Source organism: Galeopterus variegatus, unplaced genomic scaffold, assembly GCF_000696425.1.
Source record: "Galeopterus variegatus unplaced genomic scaffold, G_variegatus-3.0.2 Scaffold1264, whole genome shotgun sequence".
Lineage (NCBI taxonomy): Eukaryota > Metazoa > Chordata > Mammalia > Dermoptera > Cynocephalidae > Galeopterus > Galeopterus variegatus.
Window position 1 is genome coordinate 154,218 of NW_007727375.1, and position 16,599 is coordinate 170,816.

Consider the following 16,599-nt stretch of genomic DNA (forward strand, 5'->3'; position numbering starts at 1 on the left):
ATGATACTATCTTAGGTCTTTTCCCTGAGGTGATTTAGCATATCTCCTACCTAGTAGATAAGAACCCATCTCTCAACATTCTAGAGCTGAGTGGGAGGAAGGAGCTGGAGAATTCCCAGTTCAGTATGCAGCCTTCACTTTAAGCCAACTTCAGGCCAAACCTTAGCTCTACCCTCTGTAACTGTTTCCCAGGCCAGAGCCTTCTGGTACAGCTGTTCCTGAGACCTTCCTCCTTTCTCTCAGTCTGCTGATTGCATCTGAAGGGAGCAGGAACTGGAGACTCGAAACAGTCCCTCTGTTTGCAGTTTATTCCTATCAATCCCTACTCCCTGCTTCCTCCCCACCACTTAGCTTTGCCTTCCAAGGGGTCTCCAGCTTTCCAAGATCTGTAAAGGGAAACAACTTGCTTCTCACCAGCATTTCCTTTTCATACACTGAGTTATAGGCTTCCACCTCCAGTCTGCTAAGCCATTTATCCTTTCAGCATCCACTTTCCATCTTCATGGATTGTGATTTGGGCTGATAATAGGTCATTTAGCAGTATCAAAGATGGGCTTTTTTTTATTTCATGGTTTCTTTGTTTTGAGTGTGATTTCTCAGAGAAGAGAGTCAGGGAGATCTTTACACTGCCATCTCAGATAAGGTTCATGGCTTCCTTGGTTTGTTTTTTGTTTTTTGTTTTTGGCATCTGGCCAGTATGGGGATCCGAACCCTTGACCTTGGTGTTATCAGCACTGTGGTTTAACCAAGTGAGGGTTTTCTTGTTTTGAGTGTGATTTCTTAGAGGCAGAGATTTTTACTCTGCCATCTCAGAATCTGTGTTCTTAACGCTATTTATTTGCCTCCCATTGAAAAATGCATTTAACTACTGAAGCTCTTTGTTTTTCTGAAAATTTGGTTGAATTTTCTTTTATTTTTTTCTTTGCCTTGTCATTCTAGTCAGAGCTCAGCTGCATGGAAGGCAGCTGCACATGTTCATTCCCAACCAGTGAACTGGAGAAGGTGCTTCCCCAGACCATCTTGTATAAATACTATGAGCGAAAAGCCGAAGAAGAAGTTGCTGCAGCCTACGCTGATGAGCTTGTCAGGTGAGTTCTCAGAGTCAGATGGTCTTTTCTCAAATCATTCCCCATTGTGAAAACTGTCTGTTTTCATCAGATGACAAAAATTCTGTAACAAAGCTATATCTTCCAGTTTTCTGGCACTTATCGCTGAGAAATAAAATAATTAATTTTATTAATGGAAAAATCTGCAGCTCATTTTTTTTTTTTNCATCTTGTATAAATACTATGAGCGAAAAGCCGAAGAAGAAGTTGCTGCAGCCTACGCTGATGAGCTTGTCAGGTGAGTTCTCAGAGTCAGATGGTCTTTTCTCAAATCATTCCCCATTGTGAAAACTGTCTGTTTTCATCAGATGACAAAAATTCTGTAACAAAGCTATATCTTCCAGTTTTCTGGCACTTATCGCTGAGAAATAAAATAATTAATTTTATTAATGGAAAAATCTGCAGCTCATTTTTTTTTTTTTTAAGATGACCAGTAGGGGGATCTTAACCCTTGACTTGGTGTTGTCAGCACCACGCTGTCCCAAGTTAGCCAATCGGCCATCCCTATATGGGATCCGAACCCGTGGCCTTGGTGTTATCAGCACCACACTTTCCCAAGTGAGCCACGGGCCGGCCCAAGCAGCTCAAATTTTTATCTGCATTTTTTGGCACCTCCGAATCTTCTGGCCCTGGGTTGGAAGAAAGTGACATGTGCAAAGAGTTCTCATTAAGGTTGGGATATGTGTTGATTGAGTGTTTACACTAAGTCAGGACCTAGAATGGTACCTGTGTTTCCTGGTTAGAGTCAGCACAAGAAAGAGGCTCAATCCATGTTTTAAAGAAAACTAAGGAGTAAAAAAGCAATATGGCTGTCCAGCTAAAAATTCCATCTTAGTGTGAACAGTCACATGGAACCAAATCAGACTCTAATATTCCAAGTAATATTACTTCTGCTGTTTTGACTCCAGGTGCCCCTCCTGTAGCTTTCCTGCTCTGCTGGACAGTGATGTGAAGAGGTTCAGTTGTCCTAATCCTCGCTGCCGAAAGGTAGGGAAGCATATTTTTTCTAGATGTATATCTAAATTACGATATTTTGGGCTATGCTAATGGTATAAATATCTGATCTTTATCTGCGTGCTGACACATGAGGATCTCACACTTTCCTTTTCATGAAAACAGATGAAGATTGGTACTTTGTGAATGGTGGTTGACATGGTTACAGAGATGGGGGCCACTTGTGGAATTGTAGTTATGAACCTCTGTATCCCTGATTTATGTTATCTTCTTGCAAGGAAGGATACTATTATATAAAATATGAAGGGTTTTGTTTTTCTTCCACTTTGTCACCATTTTTTTTGCTTGCTCTTTCTCCCACCCTGTGGTCAAATACTGTCTCCCTCCCCCCCCACCCCCCATGTTTGCATGTGCACTCACATACTTCCTATCATTTTTAAAGTCCAAGCAACACTTCTTTAATTAAAGAACTGGGCATTATGGTGGCATCACTATCATGTCTGGTGAGTTATTCACTTGACTGTGCCTTGTAAGAACTGACTATATTGGGTGAGACCAGAGCTAGTCAGTCACTTCACTGCTGCAAATCTTTTTTCTGTCTAACTTTTTTCATTCTTTGTGACCTAAGAATGTCTTAAAGTTTGTCAATTATTTATAAGCCACTTAGAGATTTTAGTGAATATTGGCCTTCCCCCTAGACAAATATGTTTTAAGCCATTTTTCTAAAACTGCATGATCAGAGTTGAACACTGCAGTTGTATTTCTGTCTCAGGGAGAATGAAGAAATTAAGGTAAAGGTGGGAGAAAGAAGAAGACACTAATGGGCTAAAACTTTACTCCTTTTGTTTTCAACATTAATATTTCTTTGTGAAATGTAGGTGTATTCTTACAACTGATGTGGCCATTTAATAATTTGTCCCCACCCTAGGTGTTGCTATAACAATTGTCTCAACAGTCTCTGGCATCTTGGAACTAAAAAAAGCAGACTAACCAACTTTCTTTTGTGTGTTTCCAGTGTGTCACGCACTGGAATGCTTGGGAAAGTGATGCCTGACCTAAGATACAGAGAGCAAGGAGGAAGTAGCCAAGGGAAGTACAGGGTGGGAAGTACAGTGAAGGTGGAAGAATGTTTTAGGCCCGAGGAGTAGCAGCAGCCTGGGCACTGACTAGTATCAGGAGTGTGGATAAGGCTTATGAGCTGGGTGGGGGCAGGCCCTTTAGCACCATTCTGAAGTCAGGGGAGAGGTAAAATATCAGGAAGATCTGTTTTGCTGTTGAGTAGTCCAGGTGAGAAATGTACATCACTGCCGTCTCCTCTGGGGTCTTCATGAATTGCTAAGAAGGATCTGGGAACTACATTTCCTGGCATGTTTCCAAGTAGAGTCTGCCAATGAAGGTGCTCATATATGGTTTGGAAGGCCAGAGAGAAGGGGAGGCCATTATTCTCCAAAGACATTTAGAAGCAACCTGAGGGAACACCAGAGCCTGAAACAGTGTCCAGTGAGTATCTTGAGAACATCAACTTGGGATGTTAGTGGGAGCTCCTCAGAGGTTCTTAAGATCCCAGGCAAGAACACCCAAATATTCTACTTTCTGTTTGTGGGAGGAATATACCTGCCCTGTTAAACTTGGAGGTGGCTATGTAGCTTCTTTCAACCAGTGAAATGTGTAAGTGAGTAGGTCACTTGCATAAAAAGCCATAGAAGCCTATGGTTCAAGATGATGTCAGCCTGATGGCCAAATAGGAAGCTCCAGACCCTCCTTTCCCTACAGAGACACCTGTTCAACAGCAATACATGGACTATTCCTCTTTGCGAGATATCCAGAAACTAGTTAAGAGGCTCCCACACCCTATGCAAGCACAAAACCAGTTGCATCAAAGCTGATAGATGAATTTGTGGTACTCATTCTCCAGAGCCCCTCCCCCCAGCACAGAAGAGTATGATTGGGAGGAAACTCCCAACTCTTGGTTTCTCCCTGGGGAGGAAAAGAGAAGACTGGAACATATATCTAACATTCACACTTTTCAAGGGGCTACCCAAGGGATTAGTTTTTGTCTTGCCTGACAAGAAAGGGTACCAGGTTGGAGGCCACTGAGAACAAATGCAGTAGTGGAACTAGCATGCACTCTCTCACCATTGCCCTTCCCTGGCTCAGCGCAAAACAAGTGAGAGAAAATTCCCAACTCCTTGTTTCTCCCTGGGGAGGGAAAGAGTTGGAGCATGAGTCCAGCATTCTAGCCTTTCAGGAGCCTGCCCAAGAGTCCAGTTTCTGTCTCACCTGAGTCAGAGCACTGATGGGACTTGGTATAGTGTAGATGCTGTGTGCCACCAAGAACAAAAGAAAGCTGGGTGGCTTGTACTGCTCCAGAGGATCCACAGTACGGTAGACAGGTACTCCAGGTGTACCTTGGAGTCTTCACCCACAGGTAGAGGGGAAAGGGATGGGAGGAGTGGAGCATTTGTTCAGCATTCAGGCTTCTCAAGGGGTTGCTCAAGGGTCTGGGTTTCTGTCTCACCCAACTCAGAGTGCTAACAGGACTCGACATACTCTAGATGCCTGGCAAAAAAGAGCTAGCTGAGACCAAAAAGAGCTAGCTGACTTTTAGCAGCTCCAGAGAGCCTGCAGGACCTGACAGACACTATAAGAAGAGGTTATGATCTCCTAAAAAAAAAAAAAAAAACTTGCAAACTTCTCTAATTGGAAATTCACATGCACAAATCAGAAAAGATGCATTCTCAAAAAAGGTTTGAGAGGCCCTCAGAATATCTCAGGCTTATTGGTGAAGGTCTTTCCTTGCATGAAGCAATCTGTAAAGGCTGGGAGAGATGGTCGTCTTTTCAGATCTGCAGATCCCAACGCAAAGTACGAAAGCACAAAAAGAAATAGGGTAACATGGCCTAACCAAAGGAACAAAATAAATATCCAGAAACTGACCCTAAAGAAATGGAGGTGTGTGGATTACCTGAGGAAAAAAATTCAGAATAACCACTATAAATAATGTTCTACAAGCTCAGGAAAATGATGCGTGAACAAAATGAGAACATCAGTAAAGACACAGAAAATATTAAAAGGAACCAAATTTTAGGCCTGAAGAGTACAGTAACTGAATTGAAAAACTCACTAGAAGGATTCAACAACAGACTTGGTCAAGGAGAAGAAGAAATCAGTAAACTTGAAGACAGGTCATTTGAAATTATCCAGTTGGAGGAGCAAAAAGAAGAAGAGTGAAGAAAGCATATGAAACATGTGGGACATCATTGAGCAGACCAATACACATATTACGGGAGTGTCAGAAAAGAAGAGAGAAAAAAAGAGAATGAAAGCTTATTTGAAAATAATGGCCTTAAACTTCCCAAATCTGGGGAAAGGAAGTGGACATTCAAATTCAAGAAGCCCAACAGACCCCCATCTAGGATGAACCCAAACAGGGCCACACTAAGACACATGATCAAATTACTGAAAGTCAGAGATAGAATTTTGAAAACAGGAAGAAAAAAATGACTTATCACATACAAGAGATCTCCCATAAGATTATCAGCAACTTTCTTGGCAGAAACCTTACAGACCAGAAGGGAGCAGGATGGGTTATTTGAAGTGTTGAAAGAAAAAAAAACTGCCAACCAAGAATACTATATTTGGTAAAACTTTTTTTCAAAAGTGAAGGAGGTTGTCTGCAACTTTTCAGGTAATAAAAAAAAAAAAAAAATTAGGTGAGGGAGAAATTAATACATTCCCAGATAAACAAAAGCTGATAAAGCTTATCATCAATAGACCTACTGTGAAGGTTAATTCTAGGTGTTAACTTGGTTAGGTGAAGGAATGCTGAGAAACCTGGGAAAGCTATCTTTGTAGGTGTGTCCATGAGGCTGTTTCCAGCAGAGATTTGTATGACAGTCTGAGTGGACTGGGTGGGAAAGACCCACCCTCAATGTGGGTGAGAACCATCCAATCTGCTGGGGTTCTGAAGAGAACCAAGACAGAGAAAAGAGGTGAAGCTCTCTCTTGATCTGCTGGAGCTGGGATACACTCTTCTCTCCTGTCTATGGACATCACAGCTTGAGACTCTTCAGCTTTTTGTTTCCAGGACTTATACCAAGGACACCATTAGCTTCCCTGGTTTTGAGGCCTTTGGACTTGAACTGAGCCATGCTACCGGCATCCAGTTTATAGACAGCCTATTGTGGGACTTTTCTTCATAGTCACATGAGCTAATTCCCCTAATAAATCCTTCTCATATAATTATAACATAACGTATTGTTTCTGTCTCTCTGGAGAACCCTGACTAATACACCTGCCTTATAAGAAATGCTAAAGAGAGTTCTTCACATTGAAACAGAAAGATGCTAGATAGTTACATGAAAGCATATGAAATTGTACAGCTCATTGATAAGTAAATATATAGACATGTACAGAATTCTATAATACTGTAATGTCATGTGTAAATCACTTTTAACTCTGGTATAGGGTTCAAAAGACAAAAACATTAAAAAATAACTATATAAAAATATATTAATGGATACACAATATAAAAAGATGTAATTTGTGACATCAATAACACAAAGTTTGGGGAGGAGATATAAAAAAGAAGAGTGCTTGCAATTATAAGTTATCAGCTTAAAATAAATTATTATAGGGCCGGCCCGGTGGTGCACTCGGTAGAGTGTGGCACTTGGGAGCGCAGCGGCGCTCCCGCTGAAGGTTCGGATCCCATGTAGAGACCAGTCCGCTCACTGGTTGAGCGCGGTGCGGGTGCAACACCGAGGGTTGCAATCCCATTGCCAGTCACAGTATGGGCGCGACACTGAGGGTTGCGATCCCATTACCGGTCACGAAAAAAGACAAAAAAAGGAAAAATAAATAAATAAAAAATAAATTATTATACATACAGAATGTTTTTTGTAAGCCCCACAGTAACCACAAAGAAAACACCTATAGAAAATACACAAAATACAATGAGAAAGGAATTTAAAAGCATGTCACTACAAAAAAAAAGTCAACAAAACATAAAACAGCAAGAGAGGAAAAGGGGGACAAAAAAGGCTACAAGGGCCAGCCCGGTGGCACACTGAGGGGTGCGCCACTTGGGAGTGCGGCGGCGCTCCCGCCAAGGGTTTGGATCCCATGTGGAGACCAGTACCCGCTCACTGGCTGAGCGCAGTGCGGGCGCAGCACCGAGGGTTGCGATCCCGTTGCCGGTCCCCGGTGCGGGCACGACACCAAGGGCTGCGATCCCGTTACTGGTCAAAAAAAAAAAAAAAAAAAGGCTACAAGACAGAAAACAGCAAAATCAAAATGGCAATAAATTCTTCCTTATCAGTGATTACTTTAAATGTAAGTAGACTAAACTCTCCAATCAAAAGACATGGAGTGGCTGAATGGATTTAAAAAATCAAGATCCAACTGTATGCTGTCTACAGGAGACTCCTTTTAGGTTAAATGATACACATAGGCTGAAAGTGAAAGGATCAAAAAAGATATTTCTTGCAAATGATAACCAAAAGAGCAGGGGTGGCCACATTGCTTAATGACAGGGATATATGTTCTTAGAAAGGTGTCATTAGGTGATTTTGTTATTGTGCAAACATCATAGACTGTACTTTCACAAATCTAGATAGTATAACCTGCTATACACCTAGGCCATATGGTATATCCTGTTGCTATGACCAGTGTTATATGTGTGGTCTGTCATTGACCAAAACATGATTATGCAGCACATGACTGTATCGAATAGGCTTAATTCAAAAACTGTCTCAAGAGACAAAGAAAGATATTAAATAAAGATAAAAGAGTCAATTCACCAGGAAGATATAAAAATTATGTGTGTACCCAACATCAGTGTACCTGAACATATGAAGCAAACATAGACTCGTACAAAAATACTAGATTTTAATATCCCACTTTCAATAATCGATAGAATAACCAGACAGAAAATTAATAAGTAAAGAGCTGACTTGAACAACACTACAGACCAATTGCACCTGACAGACATATATACAGAGCATCTACCCAACAGGAGCAGAAAACACATTTTTCTCAGGCATGCATGGAACATTCGCCATGATAGAGAATGTTAGGTCACAATACAAGTCTTAAATTTAAGAAAATGGAAATCATAGCAACTGTCTTTTTCAGGCACAGTGGAATGAAACTAGAAATCACTGACAGTAAGAAAATGGGAAGATTCATAAATACATGGAAACTAAACAACACCCTGAAAAGCTTTTCTGCTAAGATCAAGAACAAGGCAAGAATGCCCACTCTTCTCTCTTCTATTCAACATAGTACTAGAAGCCCTAACTAGAGCAGTTAGGGAAGAAAAAGAAAGAAAATGCATCCATTTCAGAAAGGAAGAAGTAGAATTATCTGTTTACAGATGACGTGCTCTTATACATAGAAAACTCTAAAATTTCCACCAAAAAAAAAAACTGTTAGGATAAACAAGTTCAAAAGAGGTGCAGGATATCAAATCAACATACAAAAATCAGTTTTGTTCCCATATGCTAATAACAAACATTCCTAAAAAGAAATTAAGAAAACAGTCTCATTTATAATAGCATCAAATAAAAATAAAATACTTAGGAATAAACCAAGGAGAGGGAAAGACTTGTACACTGAAAACTACAAAATATTCCTGAATGTAATTAAGACAAATTAATGGAAAGACATCCTGTGTTCATGAATTGGAAGACTTAATATTGTTAAGGTGTCTGTACTACCCAAAGATACCATATGGATTCAGTACAGTCCCTTCCAAAATGTCAGTGGCATTTTGTGCCGAAGTAGAAGAAACAATCCAAAAATTCATATGGAACAATGAAGTACCCCAAATAGCTGAAACAATCTTGAGAAAGAAGAACAAAGCTAGAGGTCTCACACTTCCTGACCTCAAAACACATTACAAAGCTACAGTAATCAAAACAGTATGGTATAAAGACAGACCTATAGACCAGTGGAACATAATAGAGAGCTCAGAAATAAACCCACACATATATGGTCAGCTGATCTTTTTTTTTTTTTTTGTCTTTTGTCTTTTTTCCGTGTCCGGCAATGGATCGCAACCCTCAGTGTTGCCCCCGTACCGGACCGGGGACCAGCAACGGGATCGCAAGCCTCGGCGTTGCTCCCATGCCTCGCTCAGCCAGCGAGCGGGAACCGGTCTGTATGTGGGATCCGAACCCTCGGGCGGGAGCGCCGCCGCGCTTCCCAAGCGGCGCACTATCCAGTGTGCCACCGGGCCGGCCCGTCAGCTGATCTTTGACAAGGGTGCCAAGAACACAATTGGGAGGGTATAGTCTGTTCAACAAATGGTGCTGTGAAAACTGGATATCTAAATGCAAAAGAATGAAATTGGATCCTTATCTCACACCATACAAAAATCAATTCAAAATGGATTAAAGACTTAAATGTAAGACCTAAAACAATAAGATTCCTAGAAGAAACCATAGGGGGGAAGCTTTATAACATTGGTATTGGCAATGATTTCCTGGATGTGACACCAAAAGCAAGGCAACAAAAACAAAAATAGACTAAGTGGGGCTACATCAAACTAAAAAGCTTCTGTGCAACAAGCGAAACAGTCAACAAAGTGAAAGGCAACCTATGAAAAGGAATTGAAATCGTTTGAGAAAGGATCTCAAAGAACATGCTCCCATGTTCATTGCAGCCTTATTCACAGTAGCCACAAGATAGAAACAGCTTCAGTATCAATCAACAGGTGAATGGATATTAATGTGGTACAGATTGAGTATCACTAATCTGAAAATTCGAAATCCAAAATGATCCAGTGGGCATTTCCTTTGAGCATCATGTCAGCTCAAAAGTTTTGGATTTCAGATTTTGAATTTTAGGATTAGGGATGCTCAATCTGTATATTTGTAATACAGAATATTATTCGGCCTTTAAAAAGAAAATCATGTCATATGGTACATCATGGATGAATCTTGAAGGCATTGTGCTACATGAAATTAGCCACTTTACAGAAGGACAAATACTGCATGATTCCACTTATATGCTCTATTTAAAGTAGTCAGACTCATAGAAGCAGAAAGCAGGATGGTGGTTGCCAGGAGTTGGGAGAAGGGGGAAATGAGTTGCTGGGCAATGGGTAGTTTCAGTCATGCAAGATGAAAAAGTTCTAGAGATCTGCTGTACAACATTTTGCTTTTAGTTAACAATACTGTATGCTTAAACATATGTTAATATGGTAGGTTTTATATTATGTTTTTACCACTTTTTTTTTAAGGGCCCAGTGGTTCACTTTCTTTTCCCTCTGCCAAAACGGATGTGTAGCATGAATGAAAAATAAGCCTCTGTTTTGAGCTACTGAGGTTTGGATTTGTTCCAACAGCGTAACCCAGCACATCCTGACTGATACAGATCATAAGGATTAAAACTAAATATGAGGGTAGAGAAAAGGAACAGATTTGAAAGACATTACAAACACAGGGTTAGAGGGTGTTATGCTGGACACAAAATTGGAAATAGAATCAAAAAGATTTCAAGAGAGAAGAAAATTAACTTGACAGGTCAGGGTGGAGGTATCTAGTATATATGTGTTTTACAAATGTCTAGCACATAGTAGTTGCTCAATATATATTTGGTAAGTGAGTTAGTGTCAAGAATACATGGAGAAATCCAGTCTGGAGAAAGATTTTGGAGTCTGGAGTAAGCAGCAGCAAAAAGAGGAAACAGGCAGAGGACAAGAAGCCCATAAGGGAGATTATTACCTTAGGAACGTTGGGTCATGCTATGTAAGTTCAAAGTATAGTTTTGTATTTTTTCAAGTCTCTTTATGCCCCTCAGAAATGTTTTGCAGTGGAGAGAATAATGCATCATAAGGTATTATCAATTGCTGTGTACTTCAGAACTTGACTTTGACCTGTAGATAATAGCATTCAAGTTTAGACTCCCTTTCTACTGTTTGGTGATGCAGGTATTTGGCCTGTCGTGGAAAATAAAGTGAAAACTGTGTTGCATGAGGACCTGAGGCAGTGACAGAATGGTAGAGCTGGTCAGCCAGCAAAGCAGAGTGCAGGGAAGTCCCTACCCTGTCCTTTATTTGGAAAGGAAAGCTTACACTTGGAATAAAGCCCTTCTGTCCTTATTTGTGAGCTGTGGGATGAGTCGCCACTAGGTGGCACTGATTCTTCATGAGGAAAAGGTTTTCTCATACTGGGTGTTTCAAAAATATGTGTGTCAGCAAAACACTATAAGCAGAATTGACAAAATTCTTTTAGGCTTTGTACTAAAGCATACCACTACATGCATCCCGAATTTAACATCAAAGATGTCAGTGTTATGAGGGTTTATGCTTTTACCTTTTTCACTTGTGCTAATTTTCCTTATGACATTCTTTCTCTTCAGCAAGATGGATAAACCAAACATTAATCCTTGAGGATTACTAATGTTTAAGAAATGAGCCACAAGCTAATTTTGGCCCATGTGAGACTGAGGGCATCTGCTTTCTCATTGCAGTGTCTTTGCCAGTAATCTAAACTCCAGTTGGATTGCCAGGAACTTGTCACTCTGAGATGAGGCATTTATATTAATGCATTATCTGGAGGAGGACTTGAATGTCTGGAATCCCTGAAGAATAAGACACTGTATCTTTGATGAAATGGAGAGAGTCTTTGTTTCATTGATATGATGGAATGCTTTTGTCGAGGCCCTCAGCTCCCTTGTGTGTTCTGAGATAAAGGATTCATCAGTTTGTTGTCAGTATGCTGCTTTTAGGAATGAATTGGATGTATGTGGGGTGAGACTGAAGAGTATTAGATAAAAGAAGATTTGAAAGCAATGCTTCTGGAATATTTATTCTTAGGGTCAGAAATTTCCCTGTTGAGTTTCTTTTTACCTTCCTAGAACCGTAACTTTGCTCTGTAATCTCAGAGGTATGTAAGTAGAGCTTTCCAGAAAGTTAGGGCCACAAGATGGAGAGCCGCTCACGAACCATCAGATGGTAAGAGTTTAATCAAAATAACTGTGGGGAACATCTGGTTTGGAGTCTTTCAGTGGAACCTGAGAATGTGAATGTGGTTGTGTAATCACGCATCTTTTCCCATTGTCACTTGTATTTGTTTTATTTCTCCTTTCTCACCTGCCAGCTCTCTTCCCTGCCGTTTTTTCCTACTCTTTCCAGGCCTCATCCTATCCTTTGTAGCATATAGTGTTATTAACTGTACAACAATGAAATGTAACCAAAATTCACATCTGCAGAGAACTGGTTTGTTGCTAAAGACACAGGCGTCTGCAGCCACCTACAGTAGCTGAATGGCTGCATGAAGAGAATATAAATGAGTCTGGACCAGCTGGCAGTGCCAGGGCAGCTCCAGCTGTGATGGTGGATGGTTGGCATTTATTAGCAGCACTCTAATTTGGGGCCCAGCCAGTCAGCTGACTCCTGTGCTGAGCATAGGCCTTCACATTTATCAACAGATGAATGAAGCTTAGGTCTCTTGTTCCCACTATCAGGGAGGACCTTTATTCAGGAAGTAACGTTGATAAGAACCAAATGTCTGGGCACCAAAAGGATTTTTAAGCCCACAAATAAGGACTCATTTACTGGAATGGAGGTTCATGCTGCATAATGCAAATCAAAAAAGAAAGGAGGGTGGTGTAAGAATTCCTTGTCATGGATGGTGGCTTGCCCCTGCTCCTTTCAAGATGAGTCACTTCCTTCAGAGCTCAGAGTGGGTCTAGCTGAAAAACATCAGGTTCAGGCCACAGTAGTGATGCCCCCTTGCAGCTGTGTCATGTAGGATGCCTGGCAGAGCCCTTGGCTCACATTGGTCCCCACAGCAACATGACATAGTGGACATTGAGGCTTGAAGTGAAGTGATAATAAATGGTGGAGCTGAGAAGCCAAAGGGAAGCCTCCCAGCCCCAAAACATAGTCCTGGAGTGGATTCCAAACACTGTCAAGCACTGAGCAAAGCTGGCATTGCAGCAAGGTTTCAGAATTTAACTGTTATTTGTCTTAGTGTTTTTGTCAGTTTCTAACCCCCATAGTGAACAGCACAGTGAATCTGTTCATCACAGGTTCCTTGATCTTGGAAAGATTTTGGTTGATAATTACACACACATCCACTTCGTTTACCTGACACGTTAGCCCCTTATACACAAGGTAGAGAATCTGGTCGTTTCAGCAGGTGGGCATTTGTGTGTTTGATTCCAAGAAGGATAAAAACAAAAACAAATGTTGCTTACCTCTCTTCCCACCCAGCTTTCCCATTAAAAGTCAAATACGTACTATATTTGCTATTGTTTGCAATGATTATTTAAAAGAGAGATAGATAACTACCCAAAATAGGGAAAGGTAAGAATAGACACGTTAAAGTGAAATGCCAATATGACTAAAAGTTTTATTTCTATTTCCCCTTTGCTCTACAGAAATAATTTTTATTCCTGTATTTCATTCACTTTATCCCTTGATATCGGACACTGAATGATAGAGGCAACTGCCTCTCCCTCTTGGCCTCACTTCAGGGAGGCTGGGGACATGGACGTGCTGCTATCTCTACTCCCTCCACAGGGCTGCTGTCGCTCCTCCGATTTCACCCCTCTACTGCTGACCTTCCAGCAGGTGGTGTCATGTGCATCAGTCAGAGCCAGGTCCCAGCCTGGAACTCTTAAGGAGCCCGAGGACCTGGCAAACCTGGGTCCTCAGCTGTGGCCTACTTCCCTGGTCCCCAAGAAACGGGCATTACTGTGCCTTGTCCCCCTAGAGAACATTCTGGTGCTGCTTTCTCATCCAAGTGAAGCTGCCTTAGATGGTTAAAGTGTTACTACCTTCGCAGGAGACAAATCACAGAACTTCCTGTTCTGTTCAGATGAAGAGGTGTTGTGTTTCCCCTTTGCCAGCATTGCTTAGGACAAGTCCTTTTGCTGGGTTTTCTTAGTGAGTTATCTGTTTTGAAAGTTCTTTGGAAGACCATTACATGAGAAGTATTCCTTGATGTGCTGCTCTGCGTCCAGCACTGTGCGGGGAGCTGTGAGGCTATGAACATCAGTGAAATGTGTGGCTGTTGCTTGTATTGCAACTACACAGTGCAGCACAGCGGCTAAGACAAGGGACTCTGACATTAAACCTGCTTATGCTTTAATCCCAGCTCCTCTCCTTCCAGGCTTTGGGACCTAGAGTAAATGCTTTGTCTCCCCAGCTACCTTTCCTTTATCGGTAAAATGAGAACAACTGTATCTACTTCATAGAGCTTTTGTGAAAAGTAAATGGCATGATGTTGGTGAAGCACTTAGGTGCCTGGCACTTTGTAAGTGTCATTAAACAGTGGCTGCCCATATGAAGCAGGTAGAGACTGAGGCCAACATGTACAGGTGTGGTGCAGCCTCAGGTGATGAGAGGAATTCCTAGAAAGGAGGAACTTCCAGTTTTGTAAAAATCTGCTACCACAAGAGCATGGAGTTCCTCTAAAGTGGGCGGATGTAAAATCTCATCAGGGAAGCAAAAGATGATTCATAATTATCTTAGTTTTTCAAATCATGTACTCAGGAAACTCATTTCTTACTAAGTCTCCAATGTGCTGCAACATAAAGGACATAGATTTTTGGAGCTAGTTTTTTGCTAACCAATATGTTCTATAAGAAATGACAGCTCTCCTTTAGTCCATGTTCAAGTTCAGAGAAGGGCCTCTGCTGGGGGAGCCGTGTCCTAGAAAGGTCTGCCTGTGAGTTTCTTTGCTGCTGCTGTTGCCATGGTCTGCACTCTTCTATCCACAGCACGGTTGTGCCTTCTCCTCTCAGGTTTCTCAAGTTCTTATTCCTACCCAGAAAGATTGGAATCTCAGGAAATGCTGTTCAATGAGATGAGTGTAGTAAGGGATTAGAAACAAAGATGACAGTACATTTTGCTGGAGAACTCAGAAATAGTCACGAAGTATAGATAAAAATTTGTGGTTTGTATCTGACTTGTTGGTCATGGTCTTTGACTTACTGAGAGAGCACTGACCTTTACCTGAAGTTCTGGCCACTCCACCCACCCCCAGCAGCAGGCAGGCCTTAAGGTCAGGGCTGCTCACCTTGTATTGTCCTTGTAGCAGAAATCCATACCTCCTTGTCTCTAAATTGGTTTTGGTGTCTACTAAAATACACTGTCTGTAGTACTTACGGAAAAAGATACTCTATGGATTTTTAATAGGTTCGTATGGGCACTTTATTAAAGTAGAAACTGACCCTTTTTCATGGTTTTTGTGGCCACCAGTTAGCCATTGCTTATAGAAGTCATCATAGCCTGATCCTGTTCACAAATTGTATGGGGGTTGTAAGCTTCTGGTGTCTCTCTAAAACCACGTGGCATTTGTTTAGTCCCGTTATGTTTTGCTAAAATAATTTAATGGCATTTTTCTGTGCCTCTGTAGCCTCATCGAAAGAGAGGTGCATTTTAATTCAGTCTTTAGAAATCTTGCATTAAAAATCCCTTAAGAACTGTTATCTACTAAATATCTTTTTATAAAGAGTGATTTACCTCCTTTTTGTCTTTACACTAATTGTGTGTTACCAGGTGTCAGCATCCTAATTTGTTTTAGTGATCTCACTGCGATGTCCTTGAGAAAGGACTCTGCACGTGCATGCATCTTGTGCGTATGTTGAAGTACAAAGCGATAGTGTCCCCTCTTTGCATTCTCAGCACAGAGCACTGCAGAGTTTCTAGCCTTCCAGGTAGAAGAGAAATTGTTGCTATGGTAATAACCACAGCATGAAAACACCCTGTGTCCCCCTGGGTGTCTGTGTCAGGGCAGAGGAATGTGGGGAAAGGAAATAGTAGCAAAGAGCCAATGTTCAGAGCATTGAGCAAAAGCTGCTTTTAGATAGAATTTCTTGTGTTTACTGTTGAATTCAAGATCATTTTCCCATTTGCAGTGTTGTAGCTGAGAAATGTAAATGGTCTTTTATTCTTCAGTGTCCTCCCTGACTTTGAGACAAAGGTACAGAGAGATTAAGGAAGGCCTCTGTCACTTCTCTAGTCCCCAGAGGCCACATGGCCTTCCTACAAACCGCAGTTAGAAAATGTGTGTCTGTGTCTGTGGTGACTACACCATTCCAAGTGGGATCAACCACATAGGCCCAGGAAACCTCACTGCCCTTCGTCTCCAGTGTTTAACAGGCTGAGGCGCCAGTCCCTGCCATCTCCTTTGAAACTAAATAACACTTGTGTGCTCTGTGTCTGTACTACATGCTAATGTCCCCTGAGAAGGTGGACTCAGAATAACTTCGGTAACTCAGAACATTGATGAGAAACAAAATCCAGTCCACTGAGGTCAGGGTGAGGAGCACAACAAAAAGCTAGTGTATAGTTTTTCCAGATAATCAGAGTAAATATAATAAGGATTTCTTGACTTAGGAGTTTGGTATCATAGTTAAAACAGGCTGAAATCTAGGTACCTACTAATAGAACTCTCATCTGTTCCAAGTCACACAATTAGCAGGTGACAACATCTAGAGTCAAATCTAGTGCTTCTTATTGTTATTTGTGATTTTTTTTTTTTTTTTTTTTTTTTTTTTTTTTTTTTTTTTTTTTTTTTTT

General features: G+C 41.2%; 1 protein-coding gene across 9 annotated transcripts in view; it reads left to right on the top strand.

Moving 5' to 3' along the window:
- The window catches only part of RNF216 (ring finger protein 216), a 180,260-nt gene that overhangs the window by 76,653 nt on the left and 87,008 nt on the right, over positions 1-16,599 (top strand). For all 9 annotated transcript variants that reach the window (XM_008575946.1, XM_008575953.1, XM_008575952.1 and 6 more), the window contains 3 exons: positions 940-1,028; positions 1,285-1,344; positions 2,015-2,093. In XM_008575946.1, coding sequence (XP_008574168.1) covers positions 940-1,028; positions 1,285-1,344; positions 2,015-2,093 — 228 coding nt within the window. The remainder of the gene's footprint in view (positions 1-939; positions 1,029-1,284; positions 1,345-2,014; positions 2,094-16,599) is intronic.